Source organism: Passer montanus, unplaced genomic scaffold, assembly GCF_014805655.1.
Source record: "Passer montanus isolate IOZ18808 unplaced genomic scaffold, ASM1480565v1 scaffold521, whole genome shotgun sequence".
NCBI lineage: Eukaryota > Metazoa > Chordata > Aves > Passeriformes > Passeridae > Passer > Passer montanus.
This window is the reverse complement of record NW_024370164.1, coordinates 5,025-20,355: the sequence shown is the minus strand read 5'-3', so window position 1 is coordinate 20,355 and position 15,331 is coordinate 5,025. Positions and strand designations below refer to the sequence as shown.

Here is a 15,331-nt window from a genome sequence, read left to right as displayed (position 1 = left end):
CAACCCTGTGTCACCAACCCCGTGTCACCGACCCCGTGTCACCCCCCGGTGTCACCAACCCTGTGTCACTGACCTCGTGTCACTGACCCCGTGTGACCCCCCCTGTGTCACCAACCCTGTGTCACCCACTGTGTCACCCACTGTCACCAACCCTGTGTCACTGACCTCGTGTCACTGACCCCGTGTGACCCCCCCTGTGTCACCAACCCTGTGTCACCCACTGTGTCACGCCCCCGCGGGACCCCCGCCCGCCTTCGTCAGCTCGGCCGACCTGCTGAAGCTGCGCTCGCTGGGCGAGGGGCCCCCCAAGGAGCTCAAGATCCGCCTGATCAAGGTGGAGAGCGGGGCCGGGGGGCCCGGGGGGATCCCCGGGCTCGGGGGGACGCCCGCCGGTGACGCCTTGGTGGCCTCGGAGGTGGCCGAGCCCCGGGGGCTGCCCCTGGCGCAGCTGACGATCCGGCACAGCGCCGCCGAGGTGGTGCGCGCCAGCAAGTGAGTGGGGGGCTCGGGGCGGGGGTCTTTGGGCTGGTTTTGGGGGGGCTGGGGGGTCCCATGGAGGTTTAGAGGGGTCACAGGGGAGATTGGAGGGTCCCATGGAGGTTTGGGGGGGTCACAGGGTGTTTTGGGGCTTATTTTGGGGGTCCCAGAAGGGTTTTGGGAGTCCCACGGAGGGTTAGGGGGGTCACAGGGGAGATTGGAGGGTCCCATGGAGGTTTGGGGGGGTCACAGGGTGTTTTGGGGCTTATTTTGGGGGTCCCAGAAGGGTTTTGGGAGTCCCACGGAGGTTTAGGGGGTTACAGGGGAGATTTGAGGATCCTACAGAAGTTTAAGGGGGTCACAGGGTGGTTTGGGGTTCATTTGGGGGCTTCTGGAGGGTTTGGGGGCTCATTTGAAGGGGTCACGGGGGAGTTACAGGGTATTTGGGGGGGTCATTTTGGGGGTCCCTGAAGGGTTTCGGGGGTCCCACAGAGGTTTAGTGGGCTCAGGGGAGATTTGAGGGTCCTACACAAGTTTAAGGGGGTCACAGGGGGTTTTGGGGTACATTTGGGGGCTTCTGGGGCGTTTTTAGGGCTCATTTTGGGGGTCCCTGAAGGGTTTTGGGGGTCCCATGGAGGTTTAGGGGGGGTCACAGGGGAGATTCGGGTTCATTTGGGGGCTTCTGGGCGGTTTTAGGGCTCATTTTGGGGGTCCCTGAAGGGTTTTGGGGGTCCCATGGAGGTTTAGGGGGGGTCACAGGGGAGATTCGGGTTCATTTGGGGGCTTCTGGGCGGTTTTAGGGCTCATTTTGGGGGTCCCTGAAGGGTTTTGGGGGTCCCATGGAGGTTTAGGGGGGGTCACAGGTAGATTTGGGTGATTCTGGGGATTTGGACTGTTCTGGGGTGGGGATCTTTGGGATTTTGGGGGGATTTTGGTCTGTTCCGGGGTCCCACCGGCGCTCCCGCAGGCAGGCGCGGCTGAAGGGGCGGTTCCGAGGGGGGGATCTGTGAGATTTTGGGGTGATTTTGTGGGATTTTGGGGATTCCCGGGGTCCCACCGGCGCTCCCGCAGGCAGGCGCGGCTGAAGGGGCGGTTCCGAGGGGGGGATCTGTGAGATTTTGGGGGGATTTTGTGGGATTTTGGGGATTCCCGGGGTCCCACCGGCGCTCCCGCAGGCAGGCGCGGCTGAAGGGGCCGTTCCGCGAGTCCTACCTGTGCCCGGCGCAGTCGGTGAAGCCGCGCATCGACGCGCGCGAGCAGCTGCCCCGGGACAAGCTCAACCCGCCCACGCCCAGCATCTACGTGAGTGCCCATTGGCTGCCTGCATGGGCCCCTGGCTGCTGATTGGCTCCCTGGCTGGGTTTCCTAATTGCTGATTGGCTCCCTTGATGAGCTCCCTGGCTGCTGATTGGCTGCCTGCATGGGTTTCTTGATTGCTGATTGGCTGCATGGATGGGTCCCCTGGCTGCTGATTGGTTCCTTGGATGGGTCTCCTTGATGCTCATTGGCTCCCTGGCTGGGTTTCTTGATTGCTGATTGGCTCCCTTGATGGGCCTTCCCTGGATGGGTCTCCTTGATGCTCATTGGCTCCCTGGCTGGGTTTCTTGATTGCTGATTGGCTCCCTGGATTGGTCCCTTGGCTGCTGATTGGCTCCCTACTAAAGGTCCCAGGGTGTCCTCTCTGCTCATTGGCTGCTGGGAAGGGTCCTGCTTCCTGATTGGCTCCTTGGCAAGGTGCCCTGGCTTCTGATTGGCTCCCTGCTGGGGATCCCAGGATGTCCCCTCTCCTGATTGGCTGGTGGGATTGGCTCCCTGGCTGGGTTTCCTAATTGCTGATTGGCTCCCTTGATGAGCTCCCTGGCTGCTGATTGGCTGCCTGCATGGGTTTCTTGATTGCTGATTGGCTGCATGGATGGGTCCCCTGGCTGCTGATTGGTTCCTTGGATGGGTCTCCTTGATGCTCATTGGCTCCCTGGCTGGGTTTCTTGATTGCTGATTGGCTCCCTTGATGGGCCCCCTGGTTGCTGATTGGCTGCCTGGATGGGCGCCCTAGCTGCTGATTGGCTCCTTGGATAGGTCTCCTTGATGCTCATTGGTTCCCTGGCTGGGTCCCATGGCTGCTCATTGGCTCTCTCCATGGGTCCCATGGCCTCTGATTGGCTCCCTCAATGGATCCCCTTGCTCCTGATTGGCTACCTGGATGAGTCCCCCAGTTGCTGATTGGCTCCCTCAATGGGTCCCCTGGCTGCTGATTGGTTCCCTGGCTGGGTTTCCTGATTGCTGATTGGCTCCCTGGATGGGTGCCCTGGCTGCTGATTGGCTCCCTGCCGGGGATCCCAGGGTGTCCCCTCTCCTGATTGGCTGGTGGCATCCTTGCTGCTGATTGGCTCCCTGGCAGATTCCCTCTCTCTGCGATTGGCCCCTGGCTGGATCCCTCCCCTCCTGATTGGTCCATCACAGGCAGCTCTTTGTTGATTGGCTGCTGGAAGGGGATGGATCGGCCAGAGCAACCCTGATTGGCCGATGGAACAGGAGACTCTCCTGATTGGCTGCTGGGTGGGGCCTCCCTTCTGCTGATTTGCTAGCGGGTGGGGGCAGAGTTTTTGGCTCCCTGGATGGGTGCCCTGGCTGCTGATTGGCTCCCTGCCGGGGATCCCAGGGTGTCCCCTCTCCTGATTGGCTGGTGGCATCCTTGCTGCTGATTGGCTCCCTGGCAGATTCCCTCTCTCTGCGATTGGCCCCTGGCTGGATCCCTCCCCTCCTGATTGGTCCATCACGGGCAGCTCTTTGTTGATTGGCTGCCGGAAGGGGATGGATCTGCCAGAGCAACCCTGATTGGCCGATAGAACAGGAGACTCTCCTGATTGGCTGCTGGGTGGGGCCTCCCTTCTGCTGATTGGCCAGTGGGTGGGGGCAGAGTTTCACAGTGAATCCTGCTGCTGATTGGCTGCCAGATCATGGCCTTTCAATCCTGATTGGCTGATGCACCAAACCATCTCAGTCCTGATTGGCTGCTTGGTTGGGCTGCCTGAATCCTCATTGGCTGCAGGATGATGAACCAGGCTCTGTCCATCCTGATTGGCTGATGCCCTAAACCTTCCCCATCCTGATTGGCTGATGTGCCAAACCATCTCCATCCTGATTGGCTGGTACCTGAAACCATCTAAATCCTGATTGGCCACTGGTTTTTGGGGCGTGGCTTGCTGTGATTGGTGCTGCGCTGTGATTGGTCCTTTCTCTGGGTGCCTGGTGCTGATTGGTCCCTGCCCGAGGGTGGCGGGCGAACAGGAGACTCTCCTGATTGGCTGCTGGGTGGGGCCTCCCTTCTGCTGATTTGCTAGCGGGTGGGGGCAGAGTTTCACAGCGAATCCTGCTGCTGATTGGCTGCCAGATCATGGCCTTTCAATCCTGATTGGCTGATGCACCAAACCATCTCAGTCCTGATTGGCTGCTTGGTTGGGCTACCTGAATCCTCATTGGCTGGAGGATGATGAACCAGGCTCTGTCCATCCTGATTGGCTGATGCTCTAAACCAGCTCCATCCTGATTGGCTGATGTCCCAAATCAATTCTATTCTGATTGGCTGATGCCCTAAACCATCTCTATCCTGATTGGCTGATGCTTCAAACCTTCTCCAGTCTGATTGGCTAATGCTCTAATCCAGCTCCATCCTGATTGGTTGCTGTTTGTTGGGGGTGTGGCCTGCTGTGATGGGTCTGTCTGTGAGGTTGCTGTGCTGTGATTGGTCCTTTCTCTGGGTGCTGGGTGCTGATTGGTCCCTGCCTGAGGGTGGCGGGCTGTGATTGGTCCCTTTGTTGGGTTCTGGTCTCTGATTGGCCGCTGCTGTTCCCAGCTGGAGAGCAAACGCGACGCCTTCTCGCCCGTGCTGCTGCAGTTCTGCACCGACCCCAAGAACCCCATCACCGTCATCCGGGGCCTGGCGGGCTCCCTGCGCCTCAGTGAGCACCCCAAAAACCCCAAAAAATACCCCAAAATACCCCAAAACCCCACAGAGACCCCAAAATCCCACAGGGACCCCAAAACCCCACAGGGACCCCAAAACCCGACCCCTGGATCCCCCCAAAGCGCCCCCTGGATCCCCCATCACCGTCATCCGGGGCCTGGCCGGGTCCCTGCGCCTCAGTGAGCACCCCAAAAACCCCAAAACCACCCCAAAAATACCCCAAAAACCCCAAATCCCCCAAAACCCCACAGGGACCCCAAAACCCGCCCCATGGATCCCCCCAAAGTGCCCCCTGGATCCCCCATCACCGTCATCCGGGGCCTGGCGGGGTCCCTGCGCCTCAGTGAGCACCCCAAAAATACCCTAAATACCCCAAAAACCACCCTAAAACCCCCTGTCCCTGTCCGTGTCCCCATTTAACCCTTTCCATCCTCATGACACCCCCAAATCCCCCTGGACACCCCCAAAATGACCCCAACCTGTTTGTGTTTCCCAGACCTGGGGCTGTTCAGCACCAAGACCCTTTTGGGGTCCCCTTGTCCCTGTCCCTGTCCCTGTCCCTGTTCCTGTCCCCTGTACGTGTCCCTGTCCCTGTCCCTGACCCTATTTAACCCTTCCTGACCCCCTGACACCCCCCAATGCCCCCCAGACACCCCCAGAATGACCCCAAACCCCCCAAATGCCCCAAACCTGTGAACAGGAGACTCTCCTGATTGGCTGCTGGGTGGGGCCTCCCTTCTGCTGATTTGCTAGCGGGTGGGGGCAGAGTTTCACAGCGAATCCTGCTGCTGATTGGCTGCCAGATCATGGCCTTTCAATCCTGATTGGCTGATGCACCAAACCATCTCAGTCCTGATTGGCTGCTTGGTTGGGCTACCTGAATCCTCATTGGCTGGAGGATGATGAACCAGGCTCTGTCCATCCTGATTGGCTGATGCTCTAAACCAGCTCCATCCTGATTGGCTGATGTCCCAAATCAATTCTATTCTGATTGGCTGATGCCCTAAACCATCTCTATCCTGATTGGCTGATGCTTCAAACCTTCTCCAGTCTGATTGGCTAATGCTCTAATCCAGCTCCATCCTGATTGGTTGCTGTTTGTTGGGGGTGTGGCCTGCTGTGATGGGTCTGTCTGTGAGGTTGCTGTGCTGTGATTGGTCCTTTCTCTGGGTGCCTGGTGCTGATTGGTCCCTGCCCGAGGGTGGCGGGCTGTGATTGGTCCCTTTGTTGGGTTCTGGTCTCTGATTGGCCGCTGCTGTTCCCAGCTGGAGAGCAAACGCGACGCCTTCTCGCCCGTGCTGCTGCAGTTCTGCACCGACCCCAAGAACCCCATCACCGTCATCCGGGGCCTGGCCGGGTCCCTGCGCCTCAGTGAGCACCCCAAAAACCCCAAAAAATACCCCAAAACCACCCTAAAACCCCAAATCCCCCAAAACCCCACAGGGACCCCAAAACCCGCCCCATGGATCCCCCCAAAGTGCCCCCTGGATCCCCCATCACCGTCATCCGAGGCCTGGCCGGGTCCCTGCGCCTCAGTGAGCACCCCAAAAACCCCAAATCCCCCAAAACCCCACAGGGACCCCCAAATTGCCCCATGGATCCCCCATCACCGTCATCCGAGGCCTGGCCGGGTCCCTGCGCCTCAGTGAGCACCCCAAAAACCCCAAATCCCCCAAAACCCCACAGGGACCCCCAAATTGCCCCATGGATCCCCCCAAACTGCCCCATGGATCCCCCATCACCGTCATCCGAGGCCTGGCCGGGTCCCTGCGCCTCAGTGAGCACCCCAAAAACCCCAAAAACACCCCAAAATACCCCAAAACCCCACAGGGACCCCCCAAACTGCCCCCTGGATCCCCCATCACCGTCATCCGGGGCCTGGCGGGGTCCCTGCGCCTCAGTGAGCACCCCAAAAATACCCTAAATACCCCAAAAACCACCCTAAAACCCCCTGTCCCTGTCCGTGTCCCCATTTAACCCTTTCCATCCTCATGACACCCCCAAATCCCCCTGGACACCCCCAAAATGACCCCAACCTGTTTGTGTTTCGCAGACCTGGGGCTGTTCAGCACCAAGACCCTCATGGAGATTCCCTGTCCCTGTCCTCATTTAACCCTTTCCATCCTCATGACAGCCCCAAATCCCCCTGGACACCCCCAGAATGACCCCAAACCCCCCAAATGCCCCAAACCTGTGTTTCGCAGACCTGGGGCTGTTCAGCACCAAGACCCTGGTGGAGGCCAGCGGCGAGCACGCGGTCGAGGTGCGCACGCAGGTGCAGCAGCCCTCGGACCAGAACTGGGACCTGTCGGGGACGCGCCAGGTGTGGCCCTGCGAGAGCAGCCGCTCCCACACCACCATCGCCAAGTACGCCCAGTACCAGGCCTCCTCCTTCCAGGAGTCCCTGCAGGTGAGGGACATGGGGACATGGGGACACGCTGGGGACACACAGGGGACACACCCCAGGGACAGGTGACACAGCAGGGACCCCACACCACCATCGCCAAGTACGCCCAGTACCAGGCCTCCTCCTTCCAGGAGTCCCTGCAGGTGAGGGACGGGGACATGGGGACACGGGGACACGCTGGGGACATGGGGACACACAGGGGACACAGCTCAGGGACATGGGGACACAGCAGGGACCCCACACCACCATCGCCAAGTACGCCCAGTACAGGTGTGCTCCTTCCAGGAGTCCCTGCAGGTCAGTCAGGGGGGTCACAGGTGAGGGACAGGGACAGGGGGACACGGGGACACACAGGGGACACACCCCAGGGACAGGGGACACAGCTCAGGGACAGGGGACACAGCAGGGACCCCACACCACCATCGCCAAGTACGCCCAGTACCAGGCCTCCTCCTTCCAGGAGTCCCTGCAGGTGAGGGACAGGGACAGGGGACATGCTGGGGACATGGGGACACACCCTGGGGACAGGGGACACACAGGGGACACACCCCAGGGATAGGGGACACAGAGGGGACACAGCTCAGGGGCAGGGGACACAGCAGGGACCCCACACCACCATCGCCAAGTACACCCAGTACAGGTGTGCTCCTTCCAGGAGTCCCTGCAGGTGAAGGACAGGGACATGGGGACACAAAGGGGACACAGCTCTGTGACAAGGGACACGGCTCAGGGACAGGGGACGCGCCAGGTGTGGCCCTGTGACATCAGCTGTTCCCACACCAGCATGTCCCGGAGCCCTCGGAGCTGGAAACGAGGTCAGGCGGGGGGGACAGCGGGGACAGCGGGGACAGCGGGGACAGCTGGGGGACAGCAGAGACACTGGGGGGACAATGGGGACACGGGGGGACAGCGGGGGGACAATGGGGACAGTGGAGGGGACACCTGGGTGACAATGGAGGGGTCAGGGTCACTCTCAGGTGACAATGGGGGGGTCACAGCCACTCTCAGGTGACGATGGGGGTGTCAGGGTCACAATGGCAGGGTCAGGGTCACTTTCAGGTGACAGTGGCGGGGTCAGGGTCTCAGGTGACAGGGTCAGGGTCACAGTGGCAAGGTCAGAGTCTCTCAAGTGACACTGGCACGGCCGGGGTCTCTCAGGTGACACTGGCACGGCCGGGGTCTCTCAGGTGACAGGGTCAGGGTCTCTCAGGTGACAGTGGCAAGGTCAGGGTCTCTCAGGTGACAATGGGGGGGTCACAGCCACTCTCAGGTGACAGGGTCAGGGTCTCTCAGGTGACACTGGCACGGCCGGGGTCTCTCAGGTGACAGGGTCTGGGTCTCTCAGGTGACAGGGCGTGGCCCCCGGGCGGGCCGTGCCCCAGGTGGGTGCCCCCCGGGTGACACGGCTGTCCCCGTGTCGCTGCCCCGCAGGTGGAAGCCGCAGCTGCAGGAGCTGCTGAAGCTGCCGGCGTTCATGCGCGTGTCCTCCACGGGGAACATGCTGAGCCACGTGGGCCACACCATCCTGGGCATGAACACCGTGCAGCTCTACATGAAGGTGCCCGGCAGCCGCACGCCCGGTGAGACACCTGAAACACACCTGGGCACACCTGGGGACACCTGGGGACACACAAAACACACCTGGGCACGGTCTCTCAGGTGACACTGGCACAGGGTCTCTCTCAGGTGACAGGGTCAGGGTCTCTCAGGTGACAGGGTCAGGGTCTCTCAGGTGACACTGGCACAGGGTCTCTCTCAGGTGACAGGGTCAGGGTCTCTCAGGTGACAGGGTCAGGGTCTCTCAGGTGACACTGGCACAGGGTCTCTCTCAGGTGACAGGGTCAGGGTCTCTCAGGTGACAGGGTCAGGGTCTCTCAGGTGACAGGGTCAGGGTCTCTCAGGTGACAGGGTCAGGGTCTCTCAGGTGACAGGGTCAGGGTCTCTCAGGTGACAGGGTCAGGGTCTCTCAGGTGACACTGGCACAGGGTCTCTCTCAGGTGACAGGGTCAGGGTCTCTCAGGTGACACTGGCACAGGGTCTCTCTCAGGTGACAGGGTCAGGGTCTCTCAGGTGACACTGGCACAGGGTCTCTCTCAGGTGACAGGGTCAGGGTCTCTCAGGTGACACTGGCACAGGGTCTCTCTCAGGTGACAGGGTCAGGGTCTCTCAGGTGACACTGGCACAGGGTCTCTCAGGTGACAGGGCGTGGCCCCCGGGCGGGCCGTGCCCCAGGTGGGTGCCCCCCGGGTGACACGGCTGTCCCCGTGTCGCTGCCCCGCAGGTGGAAGCCGCAGCTGCAGGAGCTGCTGAAGCTGCCGGCGTTCATGCGCGTGTCCTCCACGGGGAACATGCTGAGCCACGTGGGCCACACCATCCTGGGCATGAACACCGTGCAGCTCTACATGAAGGTGCCCGGCAGCCGCACGCCCGGTGAGCCACACACACCTGAAACACACCTGGGCACACCTGGGCACACACAAAACACACACCTGGGCACACCTGAAACACACCTGGGCACACCTGGGCACACCTGGGGGCACACAAAACAGGAGCTGCTGAAGCTGCCGGCGTTCATGCGCGTGTCCTCCACGGGGAACATGCTGAGCCACGTGGGCCACACCATCCTGGGCATGAACACCGTGCAGCTCTACATGAAGGTGCCCGGCAGCCGCACGCCCGGTGAGCCACACACACCTGAAACACACCTGGGCACACCTGGGCACACACAAAACACACACCTGGGCACACCTGAAACACACCTGGGGACACCTGAAACACACCTGGGCACACCTGAAACACACCTGGGCACACCTGGGGACACACAAAACACACCTGGGGACACACAAAACACACACCTGAAACACACCTGGGGAACACCCCAAAACACACCTGGGGGCACCTGGGGACACACAAAACACACCTGGGGAACACCCACACCATCCTGGGCACGAACACCGTGCAGCTCTACGTGAAGGTGCCCGGCAGCCGCACGCCTGGTGAGCTCCACACCTGGGCACACCTGGGCACACCTGGGGCACATGGAAAACACAACACACCTGGGCACACCTGGGCACACGTGGTTGCACCTGGGGAATTTTTTTCGTGCCTTTTTTAGGAACTTCCCCAGAATTTCTGCCATTTCTTTGCTGACTTTTTTTTTTTTTGCGATTTTTTGAGGAATTTCCATGGTTTTTTGGTTTTTTTTTGCCTTTTGGGGCTTTTCATGGGATTTTTTTCCGTGGGAGGCGACAAAAACCGACAGCACTGGGGGACAGCAGCCCCCAGTGTGCTGGGGTGACACGGGGTGACACGGGGTGACACGGGGTGGCCCGGGGTGGCACAGGGTGACACAGGGTGGCACAGGGTGGCACGGGGTGGCAGTGGCAGTGACGGTGGCAGCGTCCCCCGCAGGCCACCAGGAGAACAACAACTTCTGCTCGGTGAACATCAACATCGGCCCCGGCGACTGCGAGTGGTTCGCGGTGCACGAGCACTACTGGGAGACCATCTCCGCCTTCTGCGACAGGTGGGCGTGGCCTGCATAAAGGGGGCGTGGTCTGCATAAATGGGGCGTGGTCTGCATAAAATAGGGAGTGGTCAGTGAAAGGGGAGGGGCTTGCATAAGGGCGGTGCAGTTAATTGGGGCAGGATTACTGGTAGAACATACCTGCCTTCTGAGACAGGTGGGCGTGGCCTGCATAAAAAGGGGCGTGGTTTGCATAAAAGAGGGTGTGGTCTGCATAAAGTATGAGTTGTTTGCATGAAATCAGTGAAAGGGGCGGGGTTATTGGGGTAACACTGCTGGGGCAGCATCACCTTCTGTGACAGTGGGCGAAGCCTGCATGGAAGGGGCGTGGCCTGCATGGAAGAGGGCGTGGTTATGGAATGACAGCCTGTATAAGGGGCGGGGCTTGGGGAAAGGGGAGGGGTCTGCGTAAAGAGGCCACCACACCATAATTGCTGTTAATTATTGGGGGTGTGGCCTGGGTGGAGTCAGTGGGTGTGTCCTGATAATTCGGGGGCGTGGTCATACATGGGGCGTGGCTAACTGCAGTGGGCGTGGCCAACCCGCCTTTCCCAGCACGGAGGAGGAAGAGGAGGAGGAAGAGGAGGAGGAATTCCGGGCTGGGAGGGAAGGGGCGGGGCCCTGTGGGCGTGTCCGGGTGTGGGCGGGGCTGTCTCTGACCACGCCCCCGGCGCAGGCACGGCGTGGACTACCTGACGGGCTCGTGGTGGCCCATCCTGGAGGACCTGTACCGCTCCAACATCCCGGTGTACCGCTTCGTGCAGCGCCCCGGCGACCTGGTGTGGATCAACGCCGGCACCGTGCACTGGGTGCAGGCCACGGGCTGGTGCAACAACATCGCCTGGAACGTGGGGCCGCTCACCGGTGAGGGGACACGGGACACTGGGGACACTGGGGGGTGACAACAACATCGCCTGGAACGTGGGGCCGCTCACCGGTGAGGGGACAGGGGACACTGAGGACACTGGGGACACTGGGGGAACATCACCTGGAACGTGGGGCTGCTGACTGGTGAGGGGACACGGGGACACTGGGGACACTGGGAACAACATCGCCTGGAACGTGGGGCCGCTCACCGGTGAGGGGACACGGGACACTGGGGACACTGGGGACAGTGGGAACAACATCGCCTGGAACGTGGGGCCGCTCACCGGTGAGGGGACACTGGGGTGACACTGGGGACACTGGGGACACTGCGGGGTGACAACAACATCGCCTGGAACGTGGGGCCACTCACCGGTGAGGGGACACGGGGTGACATTGGAGAGACTGGGGTGACATTGGAGACATTGGGGACACTGAGGTGACATTGGGGACACACCGTGGGCTGGCACATGGTGGCCACAGAGCATCCGGGGGGGGATCTGTGTGTCCCGGGGGGGCTCAGGGTGCACTGGCCGTGACGTGACTGTGACGTCCCTGTCCCCGTCCCCTGTCCCCAGTGTCCCTGGTGATGATGCCCCTGTGGCGGGTGACAGAGGGTGACAGTGTCCCTGGTGATGGTGTCCCTGCCGCGGGTGATAGTGGGTGTCAGGTGACGCTGTTCCTGGTGACAGTGTCCCCATGGTGGGTGGCTCAGGTGCCTCAGGAGCCAGCAGGTGCCATGCGTGGCCCGGGTGCCCCAGATGCCCCGGGTGGCTCAGGTGTCCCCAGGTGCCCCGGGTGGTTGAGGTGTCCCCTATGTCCTGGGTGTCCCAGGTGTCACACAGATGCCCCAGGTACCCCGGGTATCCTGGGTGTCCCCTGTGCCCCAGGTGGCTCAGCTGAGGTGTCCCCAGGTGCCCCGGGTGTCCCCTGTGCCCCAGGTGTGCCCGGGTGTCCCAGGTGTCCCAGGTGCCCCCTGTGCCCCGGGTGTCCCTTGTGCCCCGGGTGTCCCAGGTGTCCCCTGTGCCCCGGGTGTCCCAGGTGCCCCCAGGTGCCCTGGGTGTCCCAGGTGCCCCGGTGTCCCAGGTGTCCCCAGGTGCCCTGGGTGGCTCAGCTGAGGTGTCCCAGGTGTCTGAGGTGTCCCCTGTGCCCCAGGTGCCCTGGGTGTCCCAGGTGTCCCCTGTGCCCCGGCTGTCCCAGGTGTCCCGGGTGTCTGAGGTGTCCCCTGTGCCCCGGGTGTCCCCAGGTGCCCTGGGTGTCCCAGGTGCCTCAGGTGTCCCCAGGTGCCCTGGTGTCCCGGGTGTCCCCTGTGCCCTGGGTGTCCCCAGGTGCCCGGGTGTCCCAGGTGTCCCCAGGTGCCCGGGTGTCCCGGGTGTCCCCTGTGCCCTGGGTGTCCCAGGTGTCCCCAGGTGTCCCGGGTGTCTGAGGTGTCCCCTGTGCCCCGGCTGTCCCAGGTGTCCCAGGTGTCCCCAGGTGTCCCAGGTGTCCCCAGGTGCCCTGGGTGGCTCAGCTGAGGTGTCCCAGGTGTCTGAGGTGTCCCTGTGCCCGCAGGTACTGCCTGCTGCAGTCCATCAAGCACTGCCAGGTGCAGCGCGAGAGCCTGGTGCGCGCGGGCAAGAAGATCGCGTACCAGGGCCGCGTCAAGGACGAGCCGGCCTACTACTGCAACGAGTGCGACGTGAGTGACACCGCCCTGGGGACAGGGACAGGGCACTGCCACGGTGCTGGGGACACGGCCTGGCACTGCCACTGTGGGGAGGGACATGGCACTGTCACAGTGCTGGGGACACAGCCTGGCACTGTCACAGTGCAGGGGACACGGCCCAGCACTGCCAAAGCACGGGACACGGGCTGGCACTGCCATCGCAGGGACAGGGACACTGTCTGGCAATGCCACAGAGATGGGGACCCAGCCGCGGCACTGTCACACTGCTGGGTGTGGCCCTGGGGTGGCTTTGTCCTTGGCTGTGGCACTGCCACACCGTTGTTCATGACCATGGGCTGTCCTGGCTGTGTCACTGACCATTGCACTGACCACTCCCCTGTCCGAGGGCTGTCCTGGCTGTGTCACTGACCATTCCCCTGTCCGAGGGCTGTCCTGGCTGTGTCACTGACCATTCCCCTGTCCGAGGGCTGTCCTGGCTGTGTCACTGACCATTCCCCTGTCCGAGGGCTGTCCCTGACCATTGCACTGACCATTGCACTGACCATTGCACTGACCATTGCACTGACCATCCCCTGACCATCCCCTGACTGTGCTGGCACAGGTGGAGGTGTTCAACATCCTGTTTGTGACGAGCGAGACGGGCGGGCGCAACACGTACCTGGTGCACTGCGAGGGCTGCGCGCGGCGCCGCGGCGGCGGCCTGGCCGGCGTGGTGGTGCTCGAGCAGTACAAGACCGAGGAGCTGATGCAGATCTACGACGGCTTCACGCTGGTCAGCGCCGGGACAGGGGACAGGGGACAGGGGGACAGGGGGGACACAACGGGGACACAACGGGGACACCAGGGGGACACAATGGGGACACAATGGGGACACAACGGGGACACCAGGGGCACACAACGGGGACACAACAAGGGGGACAGAGGGACAGGGGACAGCTGGGGACACAATGGGGACACAATGGGGACAGGGGGACAGGGGAACAGAGGGACAGCTGGGGACACAACGGGGACACAATGGGGACAGTGGGGACACAATGGGGACAGCTGGGGACACAATGGGGACAGGACACAACGGGGACAGGGGGACAGGGGACAGAGGGACAGCTGGGGACACAATGGGGACAGAGGGACAGAGGGGACACAATGGGGACACAACGGGGACAGGGGGACAGAGGGACAGGGGACAGCTGGGGACACAATGGGGACACAATGGGGACACTGGGGACAGAGGGGACAGGGGGACACAGTGGGGACACAATGGGGACAGGGGGGACACAACGGGGACACAATGGGGACAGGGGGACAGTGGGGACACTGGGGACAGAGGGACAGCTGGGGACACAACAGGGACACCAGGGGGACACAATGGGGACACTGGGGACAGGGGGGACACAGCTGGGGATACACCTGGGACAGCGGGACAGAGGGGACAGGGGGACAGGGGGACAGAGGGGACACAATGGGGACAGCTGGGAGAGCTGGGGACACAGTGGGGACAGAGGGACACTGGGGACAGAGGGGAGAGCGGGGACAGAGGGGACACTGGGATGGCTGGGGACAGCAGGGACAGCGGGGACACTGGGGACAGGGGGGACAGGAGGGACAGGGGGACAGAGGGACAGAATGGGGACAGTGGGGACACTGGGGACACAATGGGGACAGAGGAACAGGGGGACAGCAGGACAGAGGGACTGGGGGACAGAGGGACAGGGGGATAGCGGGATGGATGGGGATACACCTGGGACAGCGGGGACAGTGGGGACAGAGGGGACAAAATGGGGACAGAGGGGACAGCAGGACAGCTGGGGACACAGTTGGGGACAGCGGGGATACACCTGGGACATGGCTGGGGACACTGGGGACAGCTTGGGGACAGCTGAGGCTACACCTGGGGACACCCGGGCACACACTGGGGGTGGGGACACCCGCGTGGGGCTGTCCCCTCCCGCTGACCTCGCCCCTCCCCCCAGGTGACGCCGCCGACCCCCAGATGAGGCCGGGCCCCCCCCCCGGGCACCCCCCCCCCCCCCCCCCCCGCCGGCGGCCTTCCCAAACTTTCCCCCACCCCTTCGCCCAACTCCGGCGGGGCAAACTCACCGCGGGGCCCGGCGGGCGGCTTCGCCCCTGGCAGCGGGGCCGGGAGGGAAGGGAGAGGGACGGGGACGGGGAGGGGGCGGAGGAGGCGGCCGGGCCGGTGCTCTCCGCCCGGGGAGGCGGGCAGGAAGAAGGGGAGGAGGGCTGGGGGCTGCCGCTTCGCAACCTGAGCCACAGCCTCCGCCGCGCCCGCCCGGCCCGGGCAGCCCGCATGCGCCGCCCCGGCGGGGCCGAGCGGGGCCGGGGGAGGAGGGCTGGGGGCTGCCGCTTCGCAACCTGAGCCACAGCCTCCGCCGCGCCCGCCCGGCCCGGGCAGCCCGCATGCGCCGCCCC

The 15,331-nt window shown here is 62.8% G+C and overlaps 1 protein-coding gene across 1 annotated transcript; it reads left to right on the top strand.

Annotated features, from left to right (window-relative positions):
- Nucleotides 1-226: 226 nt before the first annotated feature.
- Nucleotides 227-14,940, top strand: LOC120509526 (lysine-specific demethylase 6B-like; the record flags this gene model as incomplete). Its single annotated transcript, XM_039724248.1, has 11 exons — nt 227-492; nt 1,653-1,779; nt 4,331-4,436; nt 6,646-6,858; nt 8,150-8,428; nt 10,260-10,374; nt 11,051-11,238; nt 12,666-12,711; nt 12,754-12,916; nt 13,506-13,676; nt 14,875-14,940. Coding segments are annotated over 11 exons (1,698 nt in total), but the record flags the coding sequence as incomplete, so codon positions are not given.
- Between the last annotated feature and the right edge of the window lie 391 nt (nt 14,941-15,331).